This window comes from Meleagris gallopavo, chromosome 14 (genome assembly GCF_905368555.1).
Source record: "Meleagris gallopavo chromosome 14, MGAL_WU_HG_1.1, whole genome shotgun sequence".
NCBI classification, from domain to species: Eukaryota; Metazoa; Chordata; class Aves; order Galliformes; family Phasianidae; genus Meleagris; species Meleagris gallopavo.
In genome coordinates, this window is record NC_139417.1 from 909,945 (window position 1) to 936,025 (window position 26,081).

A 26,081-nucleotide genomic window follows, 5' to 3' on the forward strand; every position below is an offset into this window, starting at 1 on the left:
ATTTCAGACTGGAAAACATTTCAGGTTTCAGGAGAAACTACAGTAAAAATGCTTGAAGCAAGTTAAGAGAAACCACCCATGACTCCTGTATGGGCATTTAGAATATTGCCAAGAAACAAAGAATCATCTACATACCACTTTTGGCTTGAAAGGAGGGTCTACCTCCCTCTTCTCCAGGGTTGTCCAGTTGATGGTTTTGAAGAAAGGATGAGCTCTGATATTCCCAGTGACACCAAGTCTTCTTGTTGGATCTCTTTCAAATAGCTGCAAGACAAGATAACCAATGATGTCTTGCATTTGCTAAGAAGGTGGTGGCACTGGAAAAAGTAACAGGTATGCTGCTGAACCAAAGTTGCTAACAGTAAACAGACATGACTACTAACTTTCACAAATTGAAAGCCAAGGGAGGTTATCTGCTAGCTGATAAGCAGCTCCTTTTAAAAGCTGAGATTTCAGGGAATCATAGAATCTTTTGAGTCAGAAGGGACCCTTAAGGCATCCCTTCCTCCTCCGGTAGTGAGCAGGGACACCCACAGCTCCATCAGTGCTCACAGCCCCATGCAGCCTGACCTTGAATGTCCCCAGGAATGGGGCACCACCACTTCTCAACAACAAACAAAAACAAACAAAAACTAAAACCTCCTTCCTAATATCCAATCTAAATCTCCCCTCTTTCTGTTTGAGAGTATTTCCCCTTGTCCTGTCACCACAGACCCAGCTGAAGAGTCTGTCCCCTTCTTTCTCACAGCCCCTTTGGATACTGACAGGCCGCTCTCCGCTCTCCCCGCAGCCTTCTCTTCTCCACCTGCACAGCCCCAGCTCAGCCTGTCCTGCATGGGACTCATAAGGGAACACCCCTATTTGGAAGAAATACGCTATGACGACCCACTCAAGGATAATCAAACTTACCTTTTCTAATATATCTTTTGATTCCTTGGTGATCCAGCGTGGGTAGTGAGGTGTGTCCACTCGGATCGACTCAAACAACTCATCTTCATCATCCCCATGGAAAGGGGACTGCCCAATGAGCATCTCGTATAGCAGGACCCCAAATGACCACCAGTCCACAGAGAATGTGTACTTCAAGCCTTGTAGAATCTTGTTCCATAAAAAGAGTACAGGGGAAGAAATGCGACTAATTAGTAAAAGGCAGAAGTGCGTGTCAAAAAAACAGAAGTGTGAGTTTAAGAGGAATCTTTATAACAAGCTTATCTGGAGAGGTGGAAAAATCCTGTTTTCCACCTATCCAGCTATCTGACAGGACTGCTGACACTGTAGCACTATGCTCAGCTGCTGCTGTGTGTGGAAATGTGGAAGCTCAGAGGACACATCTTTGTTCTCATTCTGAAGTTTTCTCCATTAACTTTGAATGCCACATTCTTGGAAACATCTACTCTAGTTTCATTACAAAGTAATAAACAGGGAATGGAGGAACACATAGCAATGCAAGCAGATTATTAACCATCAGACTTTGACGTTTATTGCTTTTAATAGCTAACCACCTTATTTGACTATCGTGCAAATCAGATAAGAAACCAGCTCTGAATACAAGGAATTTAACTGTGAGAGCCTCCTCAGAAGCTGTCTTTGCTTTGAATTTTGGCTGTTTACATGGGTGCATGTCTGTTTTATCACCTGCAGTGCACACATTTTGCAGGAGCCCTGCATGTATGCCAGTGTTAAGGCAGAAGGGAAAGCTACAGATTTTCAGCAACTGAAAAAATTACATTTTAAAAGAAAAAAATAGAGGTTTTGTAAAGTGTACTTTTAACTTACAAAAGTTAAGAACCTTCCACAGAAAAGCTCAGATTTAATGTTTTTCTTATACTAATTAGACTTTTTTGTTTTTTAAACAGTTTTGAACTGCTTTTCTTAAGAGGGAAGAATAACCACAGAGGCCACTCTAAGGTGGGTGCATTAAATCCACTGCAGCAGTGTGTGGCACTGATGTACTCACCTCTGGAGCAATGTAATCTGGGGTCCCACAGAAAGTGCTTGCCTTGTTCTCACCAACTACATTTTCTTTGCACATTCCAAAGTCAGCTATTTTGATGTGGCCTTCTTTATCGAGCATAACGTTGTCCAGTTTTAGGTCTCTGCAAAAGGGGATAAAAGAAAAATGGCATGTTTGAAAGACGAGTGAATCATTTTTGCATTCAGACGTATGCGTGTTCCTCCTGGCTAAGAACAGCCTTCCCTACATCACACAAAGAGGCTTTTCAAGGAAATAATCATCCATCAACACAATATCTATGGGATGGTAACTCCTGTACTTTGAAGATGGTAGGGAGAAAGGAAAACTTCTCCTCAGAGTAAGAAAGAGGCTGAGGTGCACATACAAAGTGATCGTATAATCCTCACCATCTGTTTCCATGTCCAGAACCACTCTCAGTGCTTCGGTTGCCTCTGGAAGGAGGTGTGAGTTAATGCCTCACGAGCCAACACAGCAGTGCTGCACCGACTGTGTAACTCAGAGGAAAAGCTGTCAGATGCCTGGAGTGTTTGGCACAAGCACCAATGTTCAAAGCCTGCCCAATTTTAGTACCACCTGTGACTTGTTCCTAGTTACAGCACAAGGGACTTTGTGTGCTGTGGCCCACTGTCTGTGACATGCCCTCTTCGTGCCTTTTCTCAGAACTGCACTCCTCATGCAGCAAGAGGAGTTTTAACAGCAGTTTCCAAAAGCTACATTCCCTGCCTTTGGCTGCAATGTGTTTTTTGTCCATCTGGCTGCAAAAGCACATACCGAGGAGGGCAGGCTGAAGAGAAACCATGCAGCCCTTCTGCTTACCAAGAAAGACTTGAATTGAGCAGATTTTACATGAGAAAAGGGCAGCCTTTCCTCCCTAGGAGCTTAAGCTTATCTTATCAGCTACTTACACTGCCACAAGGGTGAGCTGCACTATGAACCAGAGGAGTGAGCTGCAGTAGGAACCAAGAGCCCCTGCTCAAATGCAAGGCACTGTAAATCCCTCTGTGTTCGGGCATCTGCTGCTGTTCACCTGAGTAAGTTTCTGAAACAGGGAAAGCTCACTGTAACATAAGACACTGCTCTTATCTAGCTGCAAGTTCTAAAATCATCATTAGGGGTGAGAAGGGTTCACTGATGTGCATCACCTCCCTAAAACTGCTCCAGTTGTGTTCTGTGATTATATTGGTCAACTTCCTGTGTGAGACGGAGAAGAAAAGTACCTTTGGTTTTGCTGATGTCCTGTTGGTAAATGGTACTGTTTCTCTGAAAATATTCCATACTCTGAAATCTCCCTTTAAGAGCACTAATTTAACGAAGGGACATTTATAAGCAGGCCTGGAATTGCTCCACAAAATCTGGGATGGAAAGATTTCCTGCTGATAACAGCATGCTCCAACAGGTGTTTCTTTACAGCAGTAAAGGGAGGTGGGCACTACTGGACATCTCTGCATGCACTTACCTAAGGCCATGCATAACGTGCTCTCAAACACACAGATGCTGTCTGCTAGAGATAAGAGCTGCCTGAACAGGTAGTAACCAAACAGTGCTTTGGAGACTTGGGATCCCTTGTAATGTGGACATGTACAGTAAAAAGCATCTGATGAGCATCTGGTGAGGCAGAAGCATTGATTCTATGGTTTCACATAGATGGCAAAAGCAGATGACTTTCAACCTCTGTGATTTCACAGGGCTGGTAGGAACTGATCCCCACAGGGACCCTCACCATTGCCACTGCACTAGAAAGACTCGTAATTTGAAGGGACGGCTTAAAAATAACAGACAAAATTGCTTTTGTGTAACATAAATAACATTCCATCATTCTGGTTGCCAAGGAAAAGACACAAAGATACAAAATTCATCTCAGGCATGTTAATGCCCTTGGAATAACATCAAATGTCTGACAGACAGCCTTTACTTGTTACATCAATCAGTAACTCAAAGAGGCATGAAATGCTAAGGCATTTCCTAGTTCCCACGCTGGAACTAGACGCTACTCACCTATAAATAATGCCTTTGCTGTGAAGAAACTGTAGCCCACATAAAATTTCAGCTCCATAAAACCTGAAAAAACCAAAACGCCTTTTAGTTTATCTTTCCCAGTTAAAACACGAGACAGTGCAGCTGGCCAAAAGAACTGACATAAAACTTCATGAAGTGAGAAGTATTATATGTTCCTTTAAATACCCAGAAAGAGCAAAGCAATATTTAATGTTAGACCTGTATTTATACAGATAGATGTTATATAATATGCAAGTTAACCTTCACCACACAGCTGTGATGCCAAACAGTGGGGACAGCAACTTGCTTTAATGCTCCATTCTCTTTCATTGTGGAATGCTGTCCCTTTTCTACTCTTTAATAGTTCAGCATGTATTTATAGAGAAATATGCAAACAGTTTTTGAAATACAGTTACTGGGAGCTTAATACTTAATACAGCACTGCTTTAGGGGGGGATGGGGCATTAAAGGCTAAATTTGAAACAGACCTCAATACCTATATCCTTCTATGCCTGCCCAATTGCAGCACAGGCTGAAAAGAAGCACTGCTTCTGTCTCAAAAAGGAGGTGATAATCCAGAATAGCAAGGAAAACATTTAAGGAATGCTTTCTCTTCCCCCAAGAATGTATGCCTTTAATCCAATGAGCATTTCCTTAGAACAACACGCAGTAACACCAGGCATTTTCTTGTCCAGTTACACAATAGCACTGGTGCTTTTGAGTTTCCCATGCTGTTACATTTAAGATTCTCCCATGCACTCATTCAACAACACAATAACAGGCATTCTGCTGGGTGAGGTAGTTAAAAACTGATCTAAAACTAAAAGTTACAGTTGGGATAATACGATATTTTTGCATCTTTTAAAGTCTTCAGCTCTGGTTATCTTTGTCATAGGTTACTGACAGAATCACCTTCCCACTTTTATTCACATCTTGTGTGAAGTGCATGCTATCCTCCTGTACTGGTGACATTATTTACTAGATTCTCCCCGCCCCCTCCAATGCTGTTTTCTTATGAATTTTTTTTTTTTCCATGGAAATACTCTCCTAATGAACACTAATGCTGTACTTTTTCATTGCTGGCTTATGCTGTGGCTTACCTAGCATCTTCATGTACAGACATCCCTTAAAGCAAGACAGTGGTTTATAAATGTTAAAACCAGAAGCAGAACAACCATAAAGCATTCATGGAGCTTGGGACTGAAGCACTGTGGACTTACGTTGCTCTGTAGAGGTCAAAACGCCCCTTGTCTTGTATGTGAAACATCAGGTCTCCCCCATTCAGGAACTCCATAACAAAAAACAGGTGATCCTGTTTGCAGATAATCAGAGAACAGAAACATTACTGATGCCATTGTTTACACAGTAAGTAGCAACGTGGCTCCTGGGTACCAAGTGGCCACATTCCTCATATCCTGAAATATTTACCTGTTTCGTGCACCTCTAAGAGTGTATGAAGTTGCTAAAGATTTGAGTAGCATGATCTTATAAGGCTGAAGAACTGATCATGTATTCTGTGGGCTTCTAGATTTAATTTAAATACACATTTAAACAGACTTACTGACTTCTGTCTCATTACTGACAGTCATTTTTGTTCCCTTCACTGAAGATGATAAAGCTAAGGTCAAGGCTTTAAATTAAACTGCCTCTTACTCCACATTGTATAGATGTTACTCAGATCTCATTCTATTTTCCTCAGTGGGTATCACACTCACATTTACTTTCCACAAGTCTTGTGAACCACTGCAGAGGAGCACAAGAAGAATGAAGCAGGAGTTAAATCCCCTAAGCTATTTTCACTTGACCATTGGTAACAGCACCCATTAAAAGGCTACGTGTGTTGTGTTGCTGTTGCCATTGGGTTTCTTTTCCTTACCTTTGTCTGGAACGTGCAATAAAGGTGTGTGAGAAATGGATTTTCCCATGCAAGTGCTAGGACCCGCTTCTCCACCATGGTACATTCCACATCATCATCAATTAGCACCACATCTTTTTTCAGAGCTTTGATAGCAAAGAACTCATTCTTTCCTTTTAGCTCAGCAAGCAGGACCTACAAATGAAACAAAAGATGAGATTACAGCACGTGTAGGAAAGACTGCTGTTGATGGTATCAGTTAAGGAAAAGTCAAGGGCATCTACAGCAAGTGCCATGACAACTGAACCACAGAAATGGGAAAGATGGGTGAGATTTGGGAAGGTGAAGCTGCTGGGCGTAGCTAAGAGGAGACAGGGTACAAAGAGCATGTAACACAGGCAGAGCAGCTGTCAGGCAGTTTTTCTGTCTTGTGATATCATAAATAGGTACCTGTTTCTTCATTGGAGCTGGAGTTTCACAGCCAACAGAGCACAGACCCCGAGGAGGTCACACCACTGCTGGACATGCACAGAGCAGAGGCAGACAGGAGTGGAAGGTCACGCTGCCCTCCCACGTATCCCCTCCCATTGCACTGAGTCAATTTCTATACAAAGTGTATGAACATGAATTATCCTTTTGGATAAAGGGTAATTCCTCTAAAATGGATATTAAATAATTCAAAACCTGCTGTGTATTAATGAATCCCTTCTGAGTTCTGACAGATTCAGGCAAAGGCTTTGTGTGTCTTTGACAAGGATGTTCCAAGCCCCAAATACTGCAGAGATCAAGCAAGGCTGTCAGTTTAAGCTCTGTAAGTTTGCTACATACCTTTCCAAAACTTCCTTTCCCCAGTACTTTATGGAAGACAAAGCTGTCTATATTGAATTTTCTCCTGCTTGCAATTCGTGGTGCTGGCTTGGCAGTGCTTCCCTCCCAGAGTTTATCATACTGGCTATCTGCTAATTTAAAAAGGGAGGTTAAAGATCAGTATATTTAGAAAAACTGCACATCTCAGATCCCCTGCTAGGAATTAGTGACACAGTATTTCAATTCAATGACATGCTGTTTCAGTTCATCTGCTGCTGGGACACTGGCCAATCTAACCATGCAGGTCAAATCACATAGTTTACAACAAGTTTAAATTACTCAAGAACATTTGATAACGTTGGATTGGAATTTGTGATCATTTCTGATGCTGGGTTTAAGCAACACATACATTACAAAAATAAAAGAGCCTAACTTTATCACTAAGATACAGAGCATAATTTGGAGAACAGGAGAGGAGAGGTTAGCCCTGCTGTCTGAGGAGAGAGGCCATAAAAAATCTGGTTTGAATTTGATCAAAGAATCACCAATGTTGGAAAAGACCTTGAAGATCATCCAGCCCAACCATCTACCTACCACCAGTATTCCCCACTAAACCACGTCCTTCAGTACAGCATCTAAATGTTTCTTGGACACCTGCAGGGGTGGTGACTCCACCACCTCCCTAGGCAGCCCATTCCAGCACCTGATCACTCTTTTGGAGAAGAAATTATTCTAAATATCCTACCTGAACCTCCCTGATGCAACTTGAGGCCATTCCCTCTCATCCTATTGCTGTTTCCTGGCAGAGGGGCCAACCCCCACGTCATCACAACCTCCCTTCAGGAAGTTGGACTCCTCCAGACTGACCAATCCCAGCTCCCTCAGCCACTCCCCATAAAACTCATGTTCCAGTTCCCTCACCAGTTTCACTACCCTTCTCTGAACACATTCCAGGACCTCAATGTCTTTCTTGTAGAGAGAGGCCCAAAACTGAACACAGTGCTTGAGACCTCAGAGCTGAGTACAGGGGGATGACCACTTTCCTGCTCCAGTTAGGAACAGAGGATGCTGGCTAAAACGCATGAAAACAACAGTTAAGTTTGATTATATTCTAAAATGAATAACTATCATTCCTTGGATCCCTACTGCATAGATCTACTATGTCACCAACAAGACGCTGATGACAATCACAAGATGATATTGTATACACCCTACAAGCTGCACAGCATCTGAAGCAGGCAGGAATCACAATGGCTGCAATCCTGTCCTAACATTCAACCAAACCACCTTTGCAAGAGGTTACTTGCTCTCTTTTGGGAAACCAGAAGAAGGATGATAAATAACACTCATTTTCTTATGGGCATTGCAACAGAACTGTCTTAGTGTATAGCTGTGAAACCACCATTTTCTTCTTATTGAGCCTGGAGATTTTCATCTGATACAAAGTCAGCTTTTTGTTACACTTACCTTGAATAAAAAATCACAAGTTACTAAACCCAGATACATTAACTGCTAGAACTCTTTAACAATAGTAAAAAGTACAAATAAACCCTCATTCTGAACCTGCTGAGACAATTTAAGTGGGATCTGGAATCCTATCTCAGCTGTTCAATCTCAGCTAGTGTTCTGGCTCTTGAATCCCACAACTGACAGCAGTTGTCACTGCACAAAGGCTTCTAACATACTGGGAACAAAGTTAACAATATACGAGACATCTTGGGGGAGGTGGAGAGGTGTCAGAGCAGTGAGCTGTCCCCCCCTGCCACTCAGGATCAGTGTCACAAGGACATCACACACAGGTGTTCTGCAGAAAAGTGGGCTTGCTCGTATATTGAAAAAACACTGCTCTTTGTCAAGAAGTTATTGAGCACTTTGCATGGTCAGGTAAAAATTGTGTGTATATTTTTAACAATGCTTGTTCAAAAAATCGTCTAACAGAAGGCAATAACGAATAACTGAAACTAGCAGCTTCTGCAGTCTGGTGGGTAAATGGCTGGAGGAAAATACTGTTGCTTTTCTCACCTGTTGTATCCCCTCCTGGACCTCGAGGTTTCTTATCAAAATCCTGGTAAATACCAACATTTTCTACAGATCCAGAATCAGACCTTCGTGTGGACTTCTAAGGAGGAAGGGAACACTTTAAGCTCTACTGATACTGGTACTTCAGAAATATCTGCAACAAGAGCTGGTAAATGCAACGCGATGGCAGTATAATCTTTGCTTTTTAATAATTAACTCCCAGCACATCTCTCCTGTGGAATTCTAGTTCACAGACTATCTAGCCACACTTTTTCAGCTCAGCCAATCATTTTACTTCTTTCACTGCAAGAAAAACAATCACCAGAAATCCTAAACAGTCTGTGTAGTTATTTGCTGAAAAACTACAAAAGGTTTGAATCCGCAGTGAAAATAATTGTTTGGTTTGAATTTGCTGTAGGAAACTGTTCCCTGGACTTGTGTTAATTTTTCTGGAAGAGGAGATGGGAACCACTGCAATACTGGACACAGTATTGCACATTGTCAATGTGTGACATCCTTCTTTAGCACATGCAAAGAAATTTTAGGTAGGAACATCACAGAGATCAAGTTCTACTAATGAGCACATCAAGTTTTTCTGTTTTGTGAAAGCTGGTGCAACAGCTCTCAGTGCTTCCAAAGCAAATAACCTGTTAAAGCTAAAGGAATGCCTCCGCTGAGAGGAAATACTGTTGGATTTTGTGATATATTTTCCTGTTTTATTTCAGAGCTTGTGTTTGAATCTTAATTTCCAACTCAGAAGTCAACAGCAGTCTGTACACAAAAAACAGCTACACTGCAGCAGGAGGCCAACAAGATAAGTTATGGGGCCAGTGCTAATTCCAGGGGCATTTTCTTTCCAAAAACTGAAACGATTTGGTCTATTTCTCCTTACGTGTTTAATTTTAGCATTCAAGAGAAATTCTAAAGTTGAAGCACGAGAAAAACAGACTTCAGCTTTATGCTTTGAACACAATTAAACAGAAAGGGAGAAAATAACCCTGGGACTGTCGAAGAGCCAAGGTGCATTTCAGGGAGAACACTCCTCCTTTTTCAGAATTCTTTGTCAGGAGGGATGTTTCTCTCCTCAGCTTCACCTCTAAGTTGCTGACTTATCCTCCTTATCACTGTTATCCTCCTTATGGTCAAATTAAGAAGAGAAAGTTGTTTACATTCCCTCTGTTCCAAACTTCCATTCCCAACAAAAGTGATATGGAATAGGTGAAGTAAAATAAAAACCAAAAATGCTCTCAAACAACTAATTGAATGACAAAGGGCAATAAAACACACCTGGCTGACTTGAGTTAAGGCTTCAGCTAGCAACTTCTGGTTAATTCCACACAGGTTGGCCACCTTCTTTTGGCATTTATGATGCACATTCATTGCACATTCTAAAATAAATTTAAGGACAGTTATACAAGCACCAGGGAAACAACATCTGAGATTACAACAAAATGGCTTTTTTCTCAGTGCAGTTCGTAAGCATTACAGCAAGTCCAGGTTAGACATCAATCAATGATTACAAATAAAAGTTGAAATTTTTATCTTTAACACAACGAAGGCTACAAAAATACAAAAATTTCAACCATTCTTCTCTTCTCAAAGTCTGTTACAATAAAGATCATCTTACAGTCTCACCAGATTTCAGCTATCCCCCAGCAGCAATTTTGATTATGCTCAAGATTACATCTCCACTGCACGTCTTCCAATGCATGAGATGCTCAGCTTGGCTGAGCTGTCACACGAGCCAAGCACCTCGCTGTCCCCCTTTACTAAAAAGCTGTTTAAACGATACAGGGATGATAAATCTCATTCTGCATAATACACAAATGCAGTGTGTGGTGATAGCTAATCTCTAGCAGGGGGCAGAGAGAAAGTGATCGTGCTGGACAAGCAGTGGGAGGTCCCAGCTGCCCTCCCTTTTCCTCCATACCTTCACATTTGAGTCCTTGCTTGACCAGCCCCCAGAGCAGGCTGCCGCAGTGGTCACAGAAAGTAGGGCTCATGTAGTTGTAAACTTTGAAGCGGTGAGGCATGTCAATGTTGAAACGTTCCTTCTGAAACTGTGGGCAGAGAGATGGGTGAGGCACTTGACCCAAAAGAGGACCAGCTTCCTATAGAAAATAGCTTGGAAATTACAAAGCTACAATAATTTTATCCTGGATAGCCCAGTCTTAACATTCTGCATGTAAGAATTTGGGTACACATCCCAGCCTAACAGGGCAGTGACTGAACAAAAACATGCTTTTAGCCTCTCTTTACATCTTACCACATTAGCAGTGAACATGAAGCTACAGAGTAAAATATATGTGAGACAATCGTGCGAGATTCTAGGGGTCCTGACAATAGTCAACTCTCACTTTCAAGTACTGATGTTGTATTACGTGTGGTACTGTGTTATGTACTACATCCGTACATAACACAGATGAAAGATAAGTCTCTGCAAAACATACTCAAAACATCAGGAAAGCAATGCCACCTCACCCTCACAATACATCACTAGGTGTAGCAATACACCATGCCACAAAACACATCCAAGAGAAAAATTTGGTATTTGGGGCTTTCGAAGCCTACAAAAATCCTTCAATCCTTCTTGATCCATGAAAGCATCCTTCTTCTAGTAGGGAGCGAAGCACCCATCAATATTACCCACCTCCTTCTAGGGCTTTTAACTACCTTTTTTTTTTTTTATTTTTTACTTCAAAGTTTCACCCACTACATATTCAAACCCATTCTTAAAAAGTAACTCCACTGCGCAGCCAAACACCTCCCAGAAGAACCTGCCTGTTTCTGTACAGGGTTTTGTTCGCTCAGTAGTTAGTTACACTCCAAGGACACTGTTCCAGCTCTTACCATTGTGTCTCTGCTGTTGGCTGCAGTACCAGTACACCTCCCAATGATTTTATCAATACATTTCTTATGAATAGCAGCGTTGCATTCTTCATGACATGTACAAGGAAAAAAAAGAAAAAGGATTTCTTCAGATAATAAATACATGGGATGAGGTGCTTGCATTTCATAGCACAACATGAAAAACACACCATCATACCATCGTACCAAACATTTCTATCAAGATCATCTTTTTAAAGCAGTATCCCTTTCATTCTCTTCTGTCATAGCCTCTATTTCTAAATGAAATCTGTCTCCATTAGATAATACCACCAGAATTTGATAACATGAGGACAATATTAGGCTTTTGATCCTCTTTGATACCTCCCCTGCTGTTTGAAATAACACACAGATCTACTGTAAGTTAGGAAGTACTTTTGAATTCAGCTGTAAAAATCCATCAGTAACTGTAATTCCTTTTACAAAAGGTTTCACAAAAGCAGCTGTCATGTATGAGTGCAACTTTTCCAGTGTATTACACACACGCTAGAAGAACAGTTTGTCTAAATCTTGGTTCTAAAATTTCAGGTAGGAACCACAACTAGGCAACTTTAGATCATCACACAAAATTTATGTTTAGCATCTACTGATGATGGAGATGTTTGTGCAAATTTACAGAATTTTTTTTTCCAAAGGTAACTACTGGATCTATAAAATAAATTAGATCTATAAAATAATGTAGAAAGTAATACAATAAAAAGACAAAATTCAACTTACGCCTACATTTGTATCCTTGTTTGTTCAGTCCCCTGAAAAGCAAATGATAGAGAAGGAAATCACATAAGTATATGCTTGCTAGAATAGAAGTGTTTTGGTTTTTTTCCTATTTTCACTATGTCATTCAATTTCTTCATCCATGGGACCATTTGCTCCCATTAATAAACTGGTCTAAGTTCTGGTATTCAGAACCCACTGCCTTAGGAAGACAAGACTTAGAAATAAAGGTAGTATGTTCTGAAAGGCTATCACATTAGCAGGAGAACACAGAAAAAAAACAAAGCTTCAATCACAGGGAAATTCCTCCTGACTTGGCTTACTGTTAGAATGACTTTCTTAACAAATTGATCCATCTTGATGGGTCTTCACTCTGTTATCAGCTACTTCACATCTCAAAGTCTGAGAGTGTACATACTTTCCAACTTGTACTACTAATGAATTTACATCTATGTTTTATTTCAATATACGAGGGCAATTTTACAGTTATTTATCCTTTGAAGGTAGGGGAAGTTTAGTGCTTCCTTCTTACCATACAAACTCTTTGCAGACAGAACAAAATGTGGGCTGTCCAAAGAAGGTAGCAATAAATTCATGATTTTTGATGTAGTGGATCTTTGCTTGCTTGATAGCTCCTCTCCTGTTGATAGTTACTGTTCCCTCTTCTTCCCTCATTGACTGTCTGCAATCTAAGGAGAGAAGTAGGCAGCCAAGAAGACATACTTTTAATTCTAAGTTATTAGGAAGACTAACATTTGTTTCTCCAAAATACTGTTTCCTCTTCTGTTTCCAGCTTGTATTTCTAATTTACACCTCCATCATCCTTGCAGACATTCAGTTCAACAAGCACAAAGCACACAAATGCACTGGTTCCTAAGCATTCTTTTTGCAGGCAGCTCTCACTCCTGCTCCTTCAGAGGAAGCCTCCAGCAAATGAAGCTGACAAGAAGCAGAGAAGTAGCACAGGCTCACTAGAGAAATGACAACTACAGACGTTTCTTGAAAAATTCTAAGCTCTAGTTCATATTAAAGAGAAATTATGTTTTATTGGAAGCAAGACATCTTCTCCATCAGTAGAAGCCTTTTCATACTCTGCATGCCCTTCTGAATCTGACCCGAGTCATCACTGGACCATGTGGCTGTTTCATTTTGAAATATGAATTTCCTCAGGCCCTCAGGAATTGGCTGAGAACTGGCCCATACAGACCCTTCATTACTGGTTATAGTTATTTCTACCCATTTCCAAGGAAGCTTCCCAGTTTGTATCACAGAAGTGAGTCTCCTATGTCATAATCTCTCAGCCACAACTCAAGACTCAATAGTGACTCTACACGTTTTGGAAACAATAGGAGGAGTCTGCAAAAGAAATGACTCCATAAAGGTGCATCAAAATTGACTGGGATAACTGGCAATTTAACTGTAGGGCACATCTCTTCTGAACAGAAAGGAGCTGATGAGAGACAATCTTGATTCAGGAGGGAAAGACACAAGCCTCAGTCAGCACAGGAGCAAGTGCATTGCTAAGCATGTCAGTTCTGCTCAGCAGCTAGAGGGTCGCAATGAGGAAAAACAGAGCCATGGCTCACAGGGTGGAAGTGCTGCAAAGTTTAGGGTAACAAGACTGCCTTGTGCAGGGTGGGAGGTTTCACAACCATGGAGCAACACAAAAGCCATAGGAGTACTTTTCCCATTGCCAACACAGCTGGGGTTTGATTTACTCCATGGCACTGCTGCCTTTCAACAGCGTCAGGCAGTGCTTTGCCTTCTATAAGGGCTGCTCCAAAAGGGATGCCTCCTATCTTATTCTGTCAGCCCACAAAGTCAGAGGCAGATGTCGGTGGGATGGCAGTTGAGGTTGAACCTTCCTACCAATATTCTGTGACATTTTGTTGCCAAACAGAGACGGCAGCAGAGTCAGACAAAACGGTGTTGGACGTGGAAGTGCTTATGAAACAAAGGGGTGTCACTGTCTTTCTCCATGCAGAAAAATTAGCACTAACTGACATTTATCAACACTTGCTGAATAGAGACCAGCTGGTGGATGTAAGCACAGTGAGGTGGTGGGAGGTGTGCTTCAGCAGTGGCGACAGCAACACAAAAGACCAGGTCATCATCACAGAATCATAGAATGGCCCGGATTGAAAAGGACCATAAAGATCACATCGTTTCAACCCCCCTGCTATGTGCAGGGCTGCCAGCCACTGGGAAGCATTACTTCTGGAGTGACCTACGTATACTGACAGAAGCAGCCTTGTTTCCTTTGCCAAGTCACATTAACCACAATGCCTGCATTTACTGCTAAGTTACCCAAGAGCCCTGTTCTTGTTGCTAAATGTGTTTGTTCTTTGTCATTTTATCAGCTGTCTGCCACTGCTGCAGTTCCAACACACCACTGAACCTGGAAGACAATCTATCATCCAACACCATTTCGAGTGTCCTGAGCTAATTCATCAGTCACAGACAACAGCAGTCAGCCCACAGCAGCACTCGCTATTGTAGAAAAGAAAGGTCAAAGTCAGTTCAGATGTTAAGAAAAGATTAAGCATTTTACTGCAAAGAATGATCAAAAAGGACCCCCTGGTTTTTAGCATCAGATATTAAAGCACTTTCCTGAGAAACCGACCACCTGGGTCAGAGAAAAACCCACCCTGTCTTGACCTGATGAGTTTAAAAGATGCACTGACACCACGTACACTGCAACTTCTTTAGGAATAGGATTCAATTCTGCTGTTCAAACAGGCCATGAGTTCACCCAACAAGGACTCCCATCAACTGCTGCACTCCAGGCTCACTCATGTCTGCAAACAGTACTATCCTTTGGTTGAACCTTCCTGAGCAAATACACAGATCACACCCACTGTCCCTGCTTCAGGGGAACCACACACTGAAATGTGTGGGCAAGAAAAAAAAAAAAAAAAAAAAGCATGTCAAGAGCTGGTAGAAGTTCATACTGCCTGTTGCATGAAAAGTATGCGTTCAGAAGGGGGATTAAATCAGTAATAGCAACAAAACAGAGGAAGGAATGCTGTTTCTTCACATGTTTTAAGGAGATACCCTGTGATTGAACAGACTGGGGAAAAAGTCTTCCTGAAGTCTGAACACTGTGGTTCCCCATTTTAAAATGAGCAACAAACAGGATTCACCACTGTGCGAACAGGATATGGCTTCTCATGCTGATGTACTGTTAGCAATTTGGTATTGCTGATGCTGTGTGCAAAATTCCCAGATAACACTTTAGATCAATATATGGAAAATCATGGTGTTTCCTCCTTGTCCAGAAAACTGACATTGAACCTAGCAGAAATGTATGAGATAGGCATCTGGTTCTAATGGGTGATTAGTAAACTGGGCTGCGTCACTTGAGAAGAAGTGGGAAAAACAAATGTTTTCCTTAAACATACTCTGACTGTGAGGAATCCTGGAGCACAGAGAAACTTCAAAATCTCCACATCTTCACAAACTGCTGCCTTATTACGTACCTTTGCCATAACCAAGCAAATACCAAAGCATAGCTGAAAGCACTCTGCACACTTCTGAGGGTACTGCGAGGTTTGGACAGCAGCTGCATGGCAGGTACACCTGAACCTGAGATGGCTCCAAAATGACAGCATAGATCATTTCCATTTACTACAGCTATACTTAGCAAGTTATCGTTAATGTGCAAATTACCTTTAGGGTGTATTGCTCAAGTTTTTAAGAAGTTCAGCCAAACATGGACTCGGGGAACAGAGGCTTTGTTTTAGAGATGCAGAGAGAGCTAACGACTGCAAGGAAGGACATCTTCCAACAGCAGCATGGAGGTAGTGAGAGGAAGAAACATTAAGGGAAAGCCTTTGCTTTTCTCCAAGCCAGAACTTCCCCAGGTGACACGCTTGTGCTGGGCTGGCAAAACCAGAGCCGTGGAGCTGAATCAGCAACTAGAATCTGGTGACCTCCGTGATCATTTAGAACCCAGCACACACCATTAACCATCAGCTACTTCCTCTGTTGAGAGCTACAGTTAATATTTATCAGTGGCACACTGCTTTTGTATTCCAAGGATCCTCCTCAAAACTTGCAGTTGATGCGACAAAAGGAGCCATGCTGCCCTGTGCCACATGCTCACTAAGCATGGCTGAGAGCAAACCTGCACTTCTCCAGAGGTGCTGTAGCCACACCAGTGTGCACACTGTCCAGCTGTAGCACCAGCCCCTGTGACTATTTGTAGCCAGCACCACACCAGGCAAACTACAGCCTGAGAAACATCTGCTGGGCTACCAACACAACACTGCTGAACTGTAATGAACCTCAAGGCGAGGTGTTGTCTCAGTTTGAACTCCCAAGTTACAAAAGAAACAAAAAAAGTTTTAAAGAGAATAGAAAAATATTTGTCATCTTCAGAGTTCATTTTTCACTTTATCCTGTTCGTTTAATGATTTTGTTTATAATCTGAAGAGAGGAAAGATAACCAGTGCTACTGGCAGTTCCTGAGAACCGAGACTTTGCTTCAAACAGGGACAGGCAAAACGTTTCCTGAGTTAAGGGGCTGATTGAGTTGAAAGAGATTTGCCTGAAACTTTATTGGAAATTAAGAAACTCACCAACATTTCTGTTCTCTGTGTCTTTCTGCAGTTCTACTGCCTCGCAGTTAGCTTTGTTTGAAAGGTAAGTCAAGAAAAATATTAAACTCACGGGGTAATCATTAAAAAAAAGAGAACTTGCTTCTTGCAAAGGAGACCTTCCTGGTACAAACTGTTTCTCTAATCCGGTCTTAGAAAGGTTTGCTCTACAGATCTGTACAGAAAAAAAACCATCCACAGAAGTACAAGTTTCCCAGAAGTCTGTGTTTCTGTGACACAAATTTGCTATGCAATCTGCTTTGCTATTTTGGGGTTTGCGATCGTTATGGTTCACTTACAGGCTGAATATTAATATAGCAAGGTATTTCTCTTTCCTTTTAAGCCATCTTCTCCACTTTCAAGACCTGCCCAAGCCCATACCACCACCATACAGCACTCAAAGCCGGAGCACAATGTCACGTTACCTGCCTCGGCCACACTGCAGGCTTCAACAAGGGAGCTCAAATCCAAATACAAACTCTTTCTAGCACCTTTTGTAAAGGCAAATATAATCAATATAATCCATATAATAAATACAAAGGCACAGAAAACACAATCGTTAATAGAAAAACCAATCAAATTGCAACTACCTCAAATTTCAAGCACATACTTGATATTGAGCTTCCTCTGGCCTGCACAGCGTTAGCTACCTCCCCAACCAAATGCACGACCAATAGTGCACTTAACAAACACCTCCAACTGTGAATGTTTGATTTCCTTGAAAAGAAAAAGGTTTCTGTTAAATCAGTGCAAGCATACTTCTGCACACAGGTCAAATCGAGACCCACACAACGCAGATCATGACAGCGGAGCATCTGTGAATCCGTTCTTTATGTCATTATTTTTCACAGAGGCCTCAGAAAAACTGATCTGAAAAGCTCTCAGATCTCAAACTCACCCAACACTCATCACAGCACACACAAGAAAAGCACGTTCCAAATAACCGCAGCTCCCTGGCTCACATTACTCTCCCAGGAACCAGATACTTCAGATATCAGGAGCTCACGTGCAAACCTGATCCACCTGCCTGCAGCTGAATGTAACACTTCACGAAGCTGAAAGCAGCAAAACAGTCAGAATCCAGAACCAAGAACAAAAGCTGTGCTCCCAAAGCTGCTAACAGAGCAAGCCATTCAGCAGTACAGCAAGCCACATCTGTGATCCTGGGTTTTCTTACTCTAACAATATCACTTTAGAGATTTCTTACTCTAAAATAATGACTAAGATCATTAATTACACTTAATGAAACAAGGAGCCACGGAAGCATTAAACACATTGCAACTCCCACCTATTAAAAGTAAAGATGCTTTACAGAACTACAAGCTATTTTCAATACTGCAAGAGAACGAGAGGGAAAACAGTATTTTGAAATAAAAACAAGAATCAACATCCTGCTGTTCTGCTTCACACTAGAAGACTTTGTTTTCCAGCACAAACTCATCTGCAGATCCCAGGTCGGAGGGCAAAAGAAGCAGAGCATTATGCCAGGGCTCTGCTGTCACTGCCTGGGTAGAAAACAGCATCCAAGGCTGGGCAGACTTTTCAAATGTGCCTCTAAGATCTACTGACTAGACCCAGTCTGTAAAGAGAATGCACAAACACATTAAAGAAATGGCTCAGTGTAGCCCACCATGGAACAAATTTAATACCATTTAATTCCAAGAAAGTTATTTTCCATTATTCTCTAACAATAAATCTGGTAATGGAGCAGTGCCATGCTTACTTCTCAGCACTGCTGCTTACTGTGAAAGCTAAGAAAAGCAATTTTCTATAGAGATAGTAGAATGTGTTCTACTTAGATGGAAAGGTTGGAAATCAAAACTTCTATCTGCAAAACAAGCCAAAGAAAGCTTGTCACCTCTGCAAAGTGCCTGAGATGTTCAAATGCAACTACCAGCTACAACTCAAGGACACAGATGGCAGCAATACCTCAACCTAGGAACAGCTGGAATGCCAGTTTCAGAACAAGCTTAGTATTTAGTATTTTAGAGCAGTGCAAAGACAAGTGCACATTGCTGCACAGCCTTCCTACATAGCAAAATACAGTGAGACAAAAGCAAGCCTGTAACTGAGCAGTGTATGTTACGATATAGCAATGCTGGACGTGAACATTCTAAGCATCAGATTGAACAACTTTCCTTCACAAAATGTAGCTGGATAACTATGTCTTGAAAAGGAGTCTTTGATGACTCTGTACTTCAGTTACCAAAAAGAGGTTGGTCAGTCACTGCCTACAAATTGGAAGCTAAACAGGGAAAAAAGTAGAGTACTGCAAAATAGAAGGCCTAACTGAAACACTACAAATGTCAACTTGAAAATTAAAGTAAGACTGGATGATTTAATAATCTGTTCACTGTTTAGACTTCATCTACTGCTATTTTCAATCACTAATAATAAAGGCAATGAAAGGACTTTAAACAACACTAACAATTTTTGATTTAATCTGACAAATAACAATGTGCAATCATTTCACAGTACATACAGCACACATCAGCACCTCTCCCTAACATTTTATAGCAAATTAAACATATGTAACCTCTACTGTTTTTCACATCGGCAGGATGTGAGGGAAGGAGCTTCAGTTTCATAAAATGAAAAACCAAAAAAAAGTGAAGCAGGATTTGTGCACCTGTGGTCGAGAGATGTTTAGGCTTTCTGGACAAACAGATTTCTGTATGCCTTGCTGAACAGACAGAGCCTCATCACATCGGTACCCCACGAAGCTGCCTTGGGTGGGAAAGCAATGATGACGTCCAAGACAAAAGTTTCCTAACATAATGGTTCATAAGAGTTTGAATGTCAAACAGAATATCACTGGTGCATAAACAGAGATTCCAACCTTCAGAGACACATTTTTGCATATGGTTCTTCAGATTCACCAATTCTTTTAATACTGCTTTAAAGAATAAACATTTCATAAAGAAGAACGAAGTAACAAGACTAGAGGCAGCTTCTGGGTTGTGTTCTTTTTGCCATGCAAAGCTAAAACACCAACTGTGAGATGCTGCAGTGTCACCTCCTGCATATCACCATCTATCTTTAGTAGCCTTTCCAGAAGCTGCCATGCAGATTGCACATATGGTACAAAAAGCCTTTAGAATCTACTTGTTCTATGAGAGTAGAACTGTTCCCTGTATATATTTGGAAAAAAAGGAAAAAAAAAAAAATAACCACACACACACACATACACACACACACACAAAAACAAGCAAAAAAAACCAACCCCAAATGAAAAAAAAACATCGAACTTACACCAATGCTTTCAAACTTACTGCTTACTCTCCACTGATTATTTATAAACATGGTATTGCACCATGTAAGACTGATAAGCTAAAATGACAGAGCAGTGATTCCCAATAAATAAAGCTTTCGTGACTTCTAATATGGGAAAGTTAAGCAAGCTTTGAGGTCTACATCATTTCCTTTAGGGAAGTTATACAAATCCCTGTTAGAATATTTGTTTTTGCTGGGGTACCTAAAGCTTCCCCCTCTTGTAATCAGTTACCTCCTCTCATCTCCTAGCTTCTTTCCAGCGTGTGCATATTTCCAACACATACAGCCTGTTAACTTCTTCATCTGATACAGCAGAACATTAATAGGTTTTGCATTTAACATTTAACCATTCACCAACTGCTACAATTGATTTCCATGACTAATAAGTACTGCAGCTGAATCCCAGGAAAATCAGGCCCACTTCCCCAATCCACAAAAAATGTTTACCACATAAATTAGAACACGACATTTAACTTCTTTATGCTTAAAACAGGAACTCAGTATTTTTCTGTTGAGTCAAAACATGAGGACAGACATATTAAAGGCCCCAGGGTGCCTGAATGCAACGGTACTGCAGAGTATGAAGGCATTTAGAAACTAACAAATGTGGCACCCATGACTCCACCAAAGCAAGTAAAACCCTTACAAAACAAATTAAAAAACCTGCAAAAAGAATTAATAAAATAAGAAATCAGGGGGTTGTTTTGGGGTTTTTTTTTTGTAAGCTACATCCTGTGTTTTACAGAACTGGAAATAAAAATCAAACAGCTGACATTACCTGCATCTTCTAAAAAATACTGCACAGCCATCAGCACCTTCCCCTGAGGTTGTAGGTCAAGCTGTGGGAAGAAAGATACCAAAGGTGAAGTATGTGGTAGACTGGAACTCCCAAGTGCTCACACTGCTGTCTAGGCGACCAAAGCCCAGCGTTCAGTAACTGCTGGATTGTGACCCCATTCCACATCTCACGGCTGCAGCAGAACCAGGTGCTTTTATCCTATTGTTTTTACTCGTATGCTGCACCGCTTTGATGTCGACCCGTCAGCTCAGTGCAGTTACAGTTCATTGTTTTTACGTGTTCTCTTCTCTCTTCTTAATTTCATCAGCATCTGTTTTTACTTTCAGTAAATTCAATTTGCACAGGAATCCAGTTTTCAAATTCTGTGCAACAATTAATAGCAATACTGACAGCACAAACCACAGATACACCAAACACTATCACATGTCATCAGAAAAACAGTAACGGCATCAACATTTATTTTGCTTTTTCCCTCAAACTGTTACACATGGTTTCTCTGGCAAATCCTACTGACCAACATTATTACAAAGCTCCCAGAGAAAAACAAGTGTCTTTCAAGCCTAGGCTCAGTAACCACTACTTCTTAACCCGCAGCCTTCGTAAAAGATAGGAAACTATTAGCATGAAAGAATCAGATTCAGTCTTTACCTTACAGCAAAGTTCCACTGGGTTAATACAACTTGGGAAAAACGAGATATACCCTTGAACATATTTCCACAAATCCCATTGCCCTACTGGGATAATGGCCAATTTTTTATATATTTTTTTTTATTTCTAAGGCACTGCCTGACGTTCAGAAACATCTGTCTAACAAAGGCAAAGACTTCAGTGACTACCGACTGGTTTCCTCTCCAAACACAAAGCCAACCTTCCAAGCTACAGTAAGTGACAGCTTTGCTGAGCACGATGGTTTACCCAAGTCGTGACTGAGGTCACTTAATGCTGAAGGTGACTAGATGGTACCTGCTCTGTGGATAACAAGCACAAGATTTCAAACCACTGAACTGGCTGAACTAATACTTATTGCTATTAGTTTCAGTTCTAAATAATTGCTTTTGTCTCAGAATTCAAGTTAAGGTGGGGGAAAAAAATGTACAATTTGAGAACATAACACATGAACACAAACCAGTGATTTATTACTGAGCTTGCAAAATCTGTAAAACCTTTCAATAATATTAAACATCACCTTAAGTTTTCTGTTTTTCACCTTCAAGATCTGTTTGGTGAGGTAGACTTGCACATACTCAGAAGAGCAAAATCCTGCTACATACAATAAAAATGTACTTAAGATAGACAGAATAGGCAAGGCAACAATTGGATGCTCCCTCTGGTGCCTCTATCTAGCATTCAGGATGACCTACTGTTGTTCATTTATCCACCCCCTTCCAATGGGGAACTGGCTTTGTCACCTCTGTGAGCAACGAGACCCATCAAACCAGACATATCCATAACTAACTGTCTGCTCATCCTGCTTTATGTGGGCCAGTGAAAAGGTCTCCAGAAGCATCCTGGGCAAATTCAGCAACAGTCCAGCCCAACAGGTGCTGAATATGAGACTATGCATGAGATTTTGAGGAGACCTGCTTGTATTTAGAAAATACTTCTTTTGCATCGACCATACTCCAAACACAGGTGAGCAGCTCCTGTAGCACCAGATACACACACTTTTTGTGCAAACTGTCTCGAGTTCAGCTTTACCTACAGCTGCATGTTGGTCAAGAATATGGCACCTAGCCACCCAGCTCTCACCCAAATGATGGGATATGTAGATACTCTCTTCTGAATCTTTTCTCTCCATTCTGAGAAATGTTGGCTGTGCAGGACACTAGCTAGAGTTGCTTCAAAATCTGATACAGTTACAGAATTCTGTGCGACATCAATGCCACAGCACATTCTCACTACACTTTTTGTTAGACCAGCATGTGAGCAGCTTCACTGAATGAAAAGAGAAGGAAGAGATCTTATTTAAGCTTATTCAGGTAGAGAACAGGATTTTATAAAGATGGCATCAGTAAAACCATCATTTATCAAAAGCTCATTGCAGCTCATCAACTGAATGAATGAAATAATATGTTCAGCATTTCAGATCTATGGGCCCATGGTTTTGATACTGCCTGTTCCTATCACTTCTCTCTCGACACAAAAAATACGTTTTTAATTTCCTTTTTATTTGATGTTTACATGGTAATTAAAGATCATTCAAACACAATCATTTAACAGTTGCTCTTTGATTTTACATTGTTTGACAACAAACAGCTTCAGTATTTAAAACTACAGCAGACCTTAACTTCACCTCCTACACTACACTCTTGAGCCCAACTCTCAAAATCGCATCCAGCATGATACAGGAGCAAGCAGCAGCTTTAGCAAGATGCCACACCTTTTGACTTCATCGACAAACCACTGGCATAGAGGCAAGAAAAGATACCATTAACTCATAAGTGAGGATTAACAAACGCCCATTTAAGCAGCATCAAGCCAGGTAAAACAATTTGTGAAAATACATGTGTAAAACAGAAACATCAAGCTGAAATGCCTTAGAATCAGCTTCTCTTTATTCTCTGGAGGAATTACAACAATCAGTTCAAATTTAAGCACAAGCTGATTTCTATAACAAGCATTAAACTTTTAAAAATAGACACTCTGTGATTCATATCAGTATTTCATACACTGAAGTCACTGGTTTCATTGTCAATTTCTCGAACTTTGTATATTATCTGCTTTTAAAAAGGTTGCTAAAGTAATGGTCTTATAAGTCCTGCTACACAGGCAAAAGGGATCAAAACACTCATAGTTTAAAAGGCACAAAGTGTCTGCTCAGCCTGGAAGAAGCAGAACCAGGTCAGCAAGTTTAAGGAATTATTCTTTTCCCTTACCCAGAATTCTGCTTTGCCACTGCCCTTCTTGCAGCGCTCTGCCAGGACAGACACACCTACAGTCACTTCGGATAATGGCTCTTCTGCTGCTTTCATGAGAACAATCTGAATCACGCGTCCTTCGTAAATGTGGGCGTCAAAAGTGGACTTCCATTCCGGATACATGGTGGGTTTCTTCTGAACCAGAGTTTTTCCTCTCTCTGAAAGACACATCAAAAATGGAGAGAAACTGTAAAACCAAAAGGCAAAGCTCACCCAGACAAGCAGAATACGTAAAGGCAATAAAGGTGTTACTGTGCCACCTCAGAGACAGGGGCAGACAATACCAGTGTGGGATTAGTCATATGCATTCCAAGAGGGAATATCTGCACAGCTGCTTTCTGGCATCAATCTCCATGACGTGTTATCTGACTGTAGTGACCACCTACTGCTAAAGATAAGATAGATGTTATGCTGACCTAAGTTTGAATTGAAACTTGTGGCAGAGATGAGAAGTTCCACATTTCCATTTCCAAGTTATCCCAACACTGCACTTCTATTCATAAACAAGTCCCTCTCAGTGACACTGTACTCCCTCTGCTGTGCTTGCCACTTTTTAATGAGCATCAGAAGGCCCTCTGTGTACAGGTACATAATAGCACACACAGACCCTGTGCAGTTAAAGGTAAGGACACCTGTTACCTTCATTTCTTCTTGCCTTCAGGTTAGTGTACCAACCAGCTGCTTTCTGTCCCTATCTAACAAGCATCAGTGTATCTCTACACCTGGCCAGCTCAGTAATCTCACTGACACATCCAAGATGATACTTACTGCCTTCTAAACAACCACATCCAGTTTTTCCAATGCAACTCTTGTACATGATGCCACCTCCACAGCATTTCTCTTATGTGCTCCTAAGCCAACTAGTCCCCATCTGTACGCAGGTAACTGAAAACTGTTCTGTACAATTTTTTACTGCTTATCAGGATTATTTGCTGCAATAAAAGTGCTTTCTAAATGCCTCTCCAGCTCCGAATGATATTTTTTCCTCCTGTAAGAGTGCAATCTGTTCTTACGCTATCAAGGCAGCAGCAAAGCAGATTAGATAGCTGGACCCTTCCCCAAGAAGCTACAGTGTGATCTGCTGCCATCAAATTTTCATTCACTTCAATGAAAGAAGAATGAGACAACTCTTAAAACAAAAAACCAACAATTTCCTGGAAACACAGGGCAGAGACCACATTCATTCAGAAGCAATTTGCTTGATACACGTTGCTCAATTGTGCAGAGCTATCCACACAAGAGTAAGGAAAAGTGTCCTTCCTTATTAGGGAAGGCCTATTCACAACAGCATGACAAATTACAGTTTTGACAAGCAAACCAAACTGCCTGTCAAAAGCCATACTATAATGTTCACATAACCACCTGAGGACCTGTGTCATTTCACAGCGATTCTGAGCATTCCTTCTTGACTGAGTCAAATGCTTTTATCTGAAATTTGGGCAACCTTGCAGACAGAAAAACTCAAGAATATTAGCAATGCAAACCTACCTTCAGAGCTTTGTAATTGCTATTCACAGCTATGGAAGAATTTGGAAATATTGTAGTGAAAGTATATCAAGTAAGCTCAAAGAGAACATCATTCAGGGGTTATAAAGGCAAGGTTGAATTAAAAGTGAGCTGACTGCACAGCAAAGCTTTTATGTTAGCCTCTTTTTTGGGTTGCTAAAGCCAGGCTCCTTCATCAGAAAGGCATGCTTCAGCCAGCATCCTTGAGGGTACAAAGAACTGCAGCCATTTGCAGGAGCTCTGGTGGTAATTCACAATTTGCAGAAGCAGCAGTACTTTACAGCTGAGTTGATAATAATCTTTGTATGTTTTTTAGTGGGAAGAAGAACTAATTCAGCCCATTCACAGAAGTGTCCCTACTCCCACGCCTCAATTAAGATCTGCTTTGCTCAGTTACTATGCACATTCTTACCCTACGGAGAACTGGAAGAAGCTACCTGAATTAATGGCAATGACCTCCAGCTCATTCATGCTGCTTTTTAGTTAAAATCATACTAATTGAGACTTGCCACAGATCACAGTACCTGCCTGTAATTGAACACTTAAGTCTGAGCAACGAACAGCCTTTAAAAAACACTGTTTCTACCCTTCCTGAATTCAGGACTCCATTATTTCTCTGCTAACACTAGTGGCTTCAAATTCCTTTTCATATCTGTGAATTGGCTTAATGCCTAATCATCAGGCAAATTATTTTCTTCTTATATAACAAGATTTCCTCAATCACGCTTCATTACGC

General features: G+C 41.1%; 1 protein-coding gene across 6 annotated transcripts in view; it reads right to left on the minus strand.

Annotated features, from left to right (window-relative positions):
- The window catches only part of PRKCD (protein kinase C delta), a 60,618-nt gene that overhangs the window by 1,517 nt on the left and 33,020 nt on the right, over window positions 1-26,081 (minus strand). For 5 of the 6 annotated variants that reach the window (XM_085235627.1, XM_085235626.1, XM_085235628.1 and 2 more), the window contains exons 3-17: window positions 23,798-23,997; window positions 20,901-20,961; window positions 12,784-12,940; window positions 12,255-12,286; window positions 11,502-11,587; window positions 10,582-10,711; window positions 9,939-10,039; window positions 8,655-8,751; window positions 6,654-6,784; window positions 5,847-6,020; window positions 5,191-5,282; window positions 3,971-4,033; window positions 1,958-2,096; window positions 910-1,098; window positions 136-264 (exon numbers count right to left, since the gene is read on the minus strand). In XM_085235627.1, coding sequence (XP_085091753.1) covers window positions 136-264; window positions 910-1,098; window positions 1,958-2,096; window positions 3,971-4,033; window positions 5,191-5,282; window positions 5,847-6,020; window positions 6,654-6,784; window positions 8,655-8,751; window positions 9,939-10,039; window positions 10,582-10,711; window positions 11,502-11,587; window positions 12,255-12,286; window positions 12,784-12,940; window positions 20,901-20,961; window positions 23,798-23,997 — 1,781 coding nt within the window. The remainder of the gene's footprint in view (window positions 1-135; window positions 265-909; window positions 1,099-1,957; window positions 2,097-3,970; window positions 4,034-5,190; window positions 5,283-5,846; window positions 6,021-6,653; window positions 6,785-8,654; window positions 8,752-9,938; window positions 10,040-10,581; window positions 10,712-11,501; window positions 11,588-12,254; window positions 12,287-12,783; window positions 12,941-20,900; window positions 20,962-23,797; window positions 23,998-26,081) is intronic. The other variant, XM_085235631.1, reaches the window with a different exon arrangement.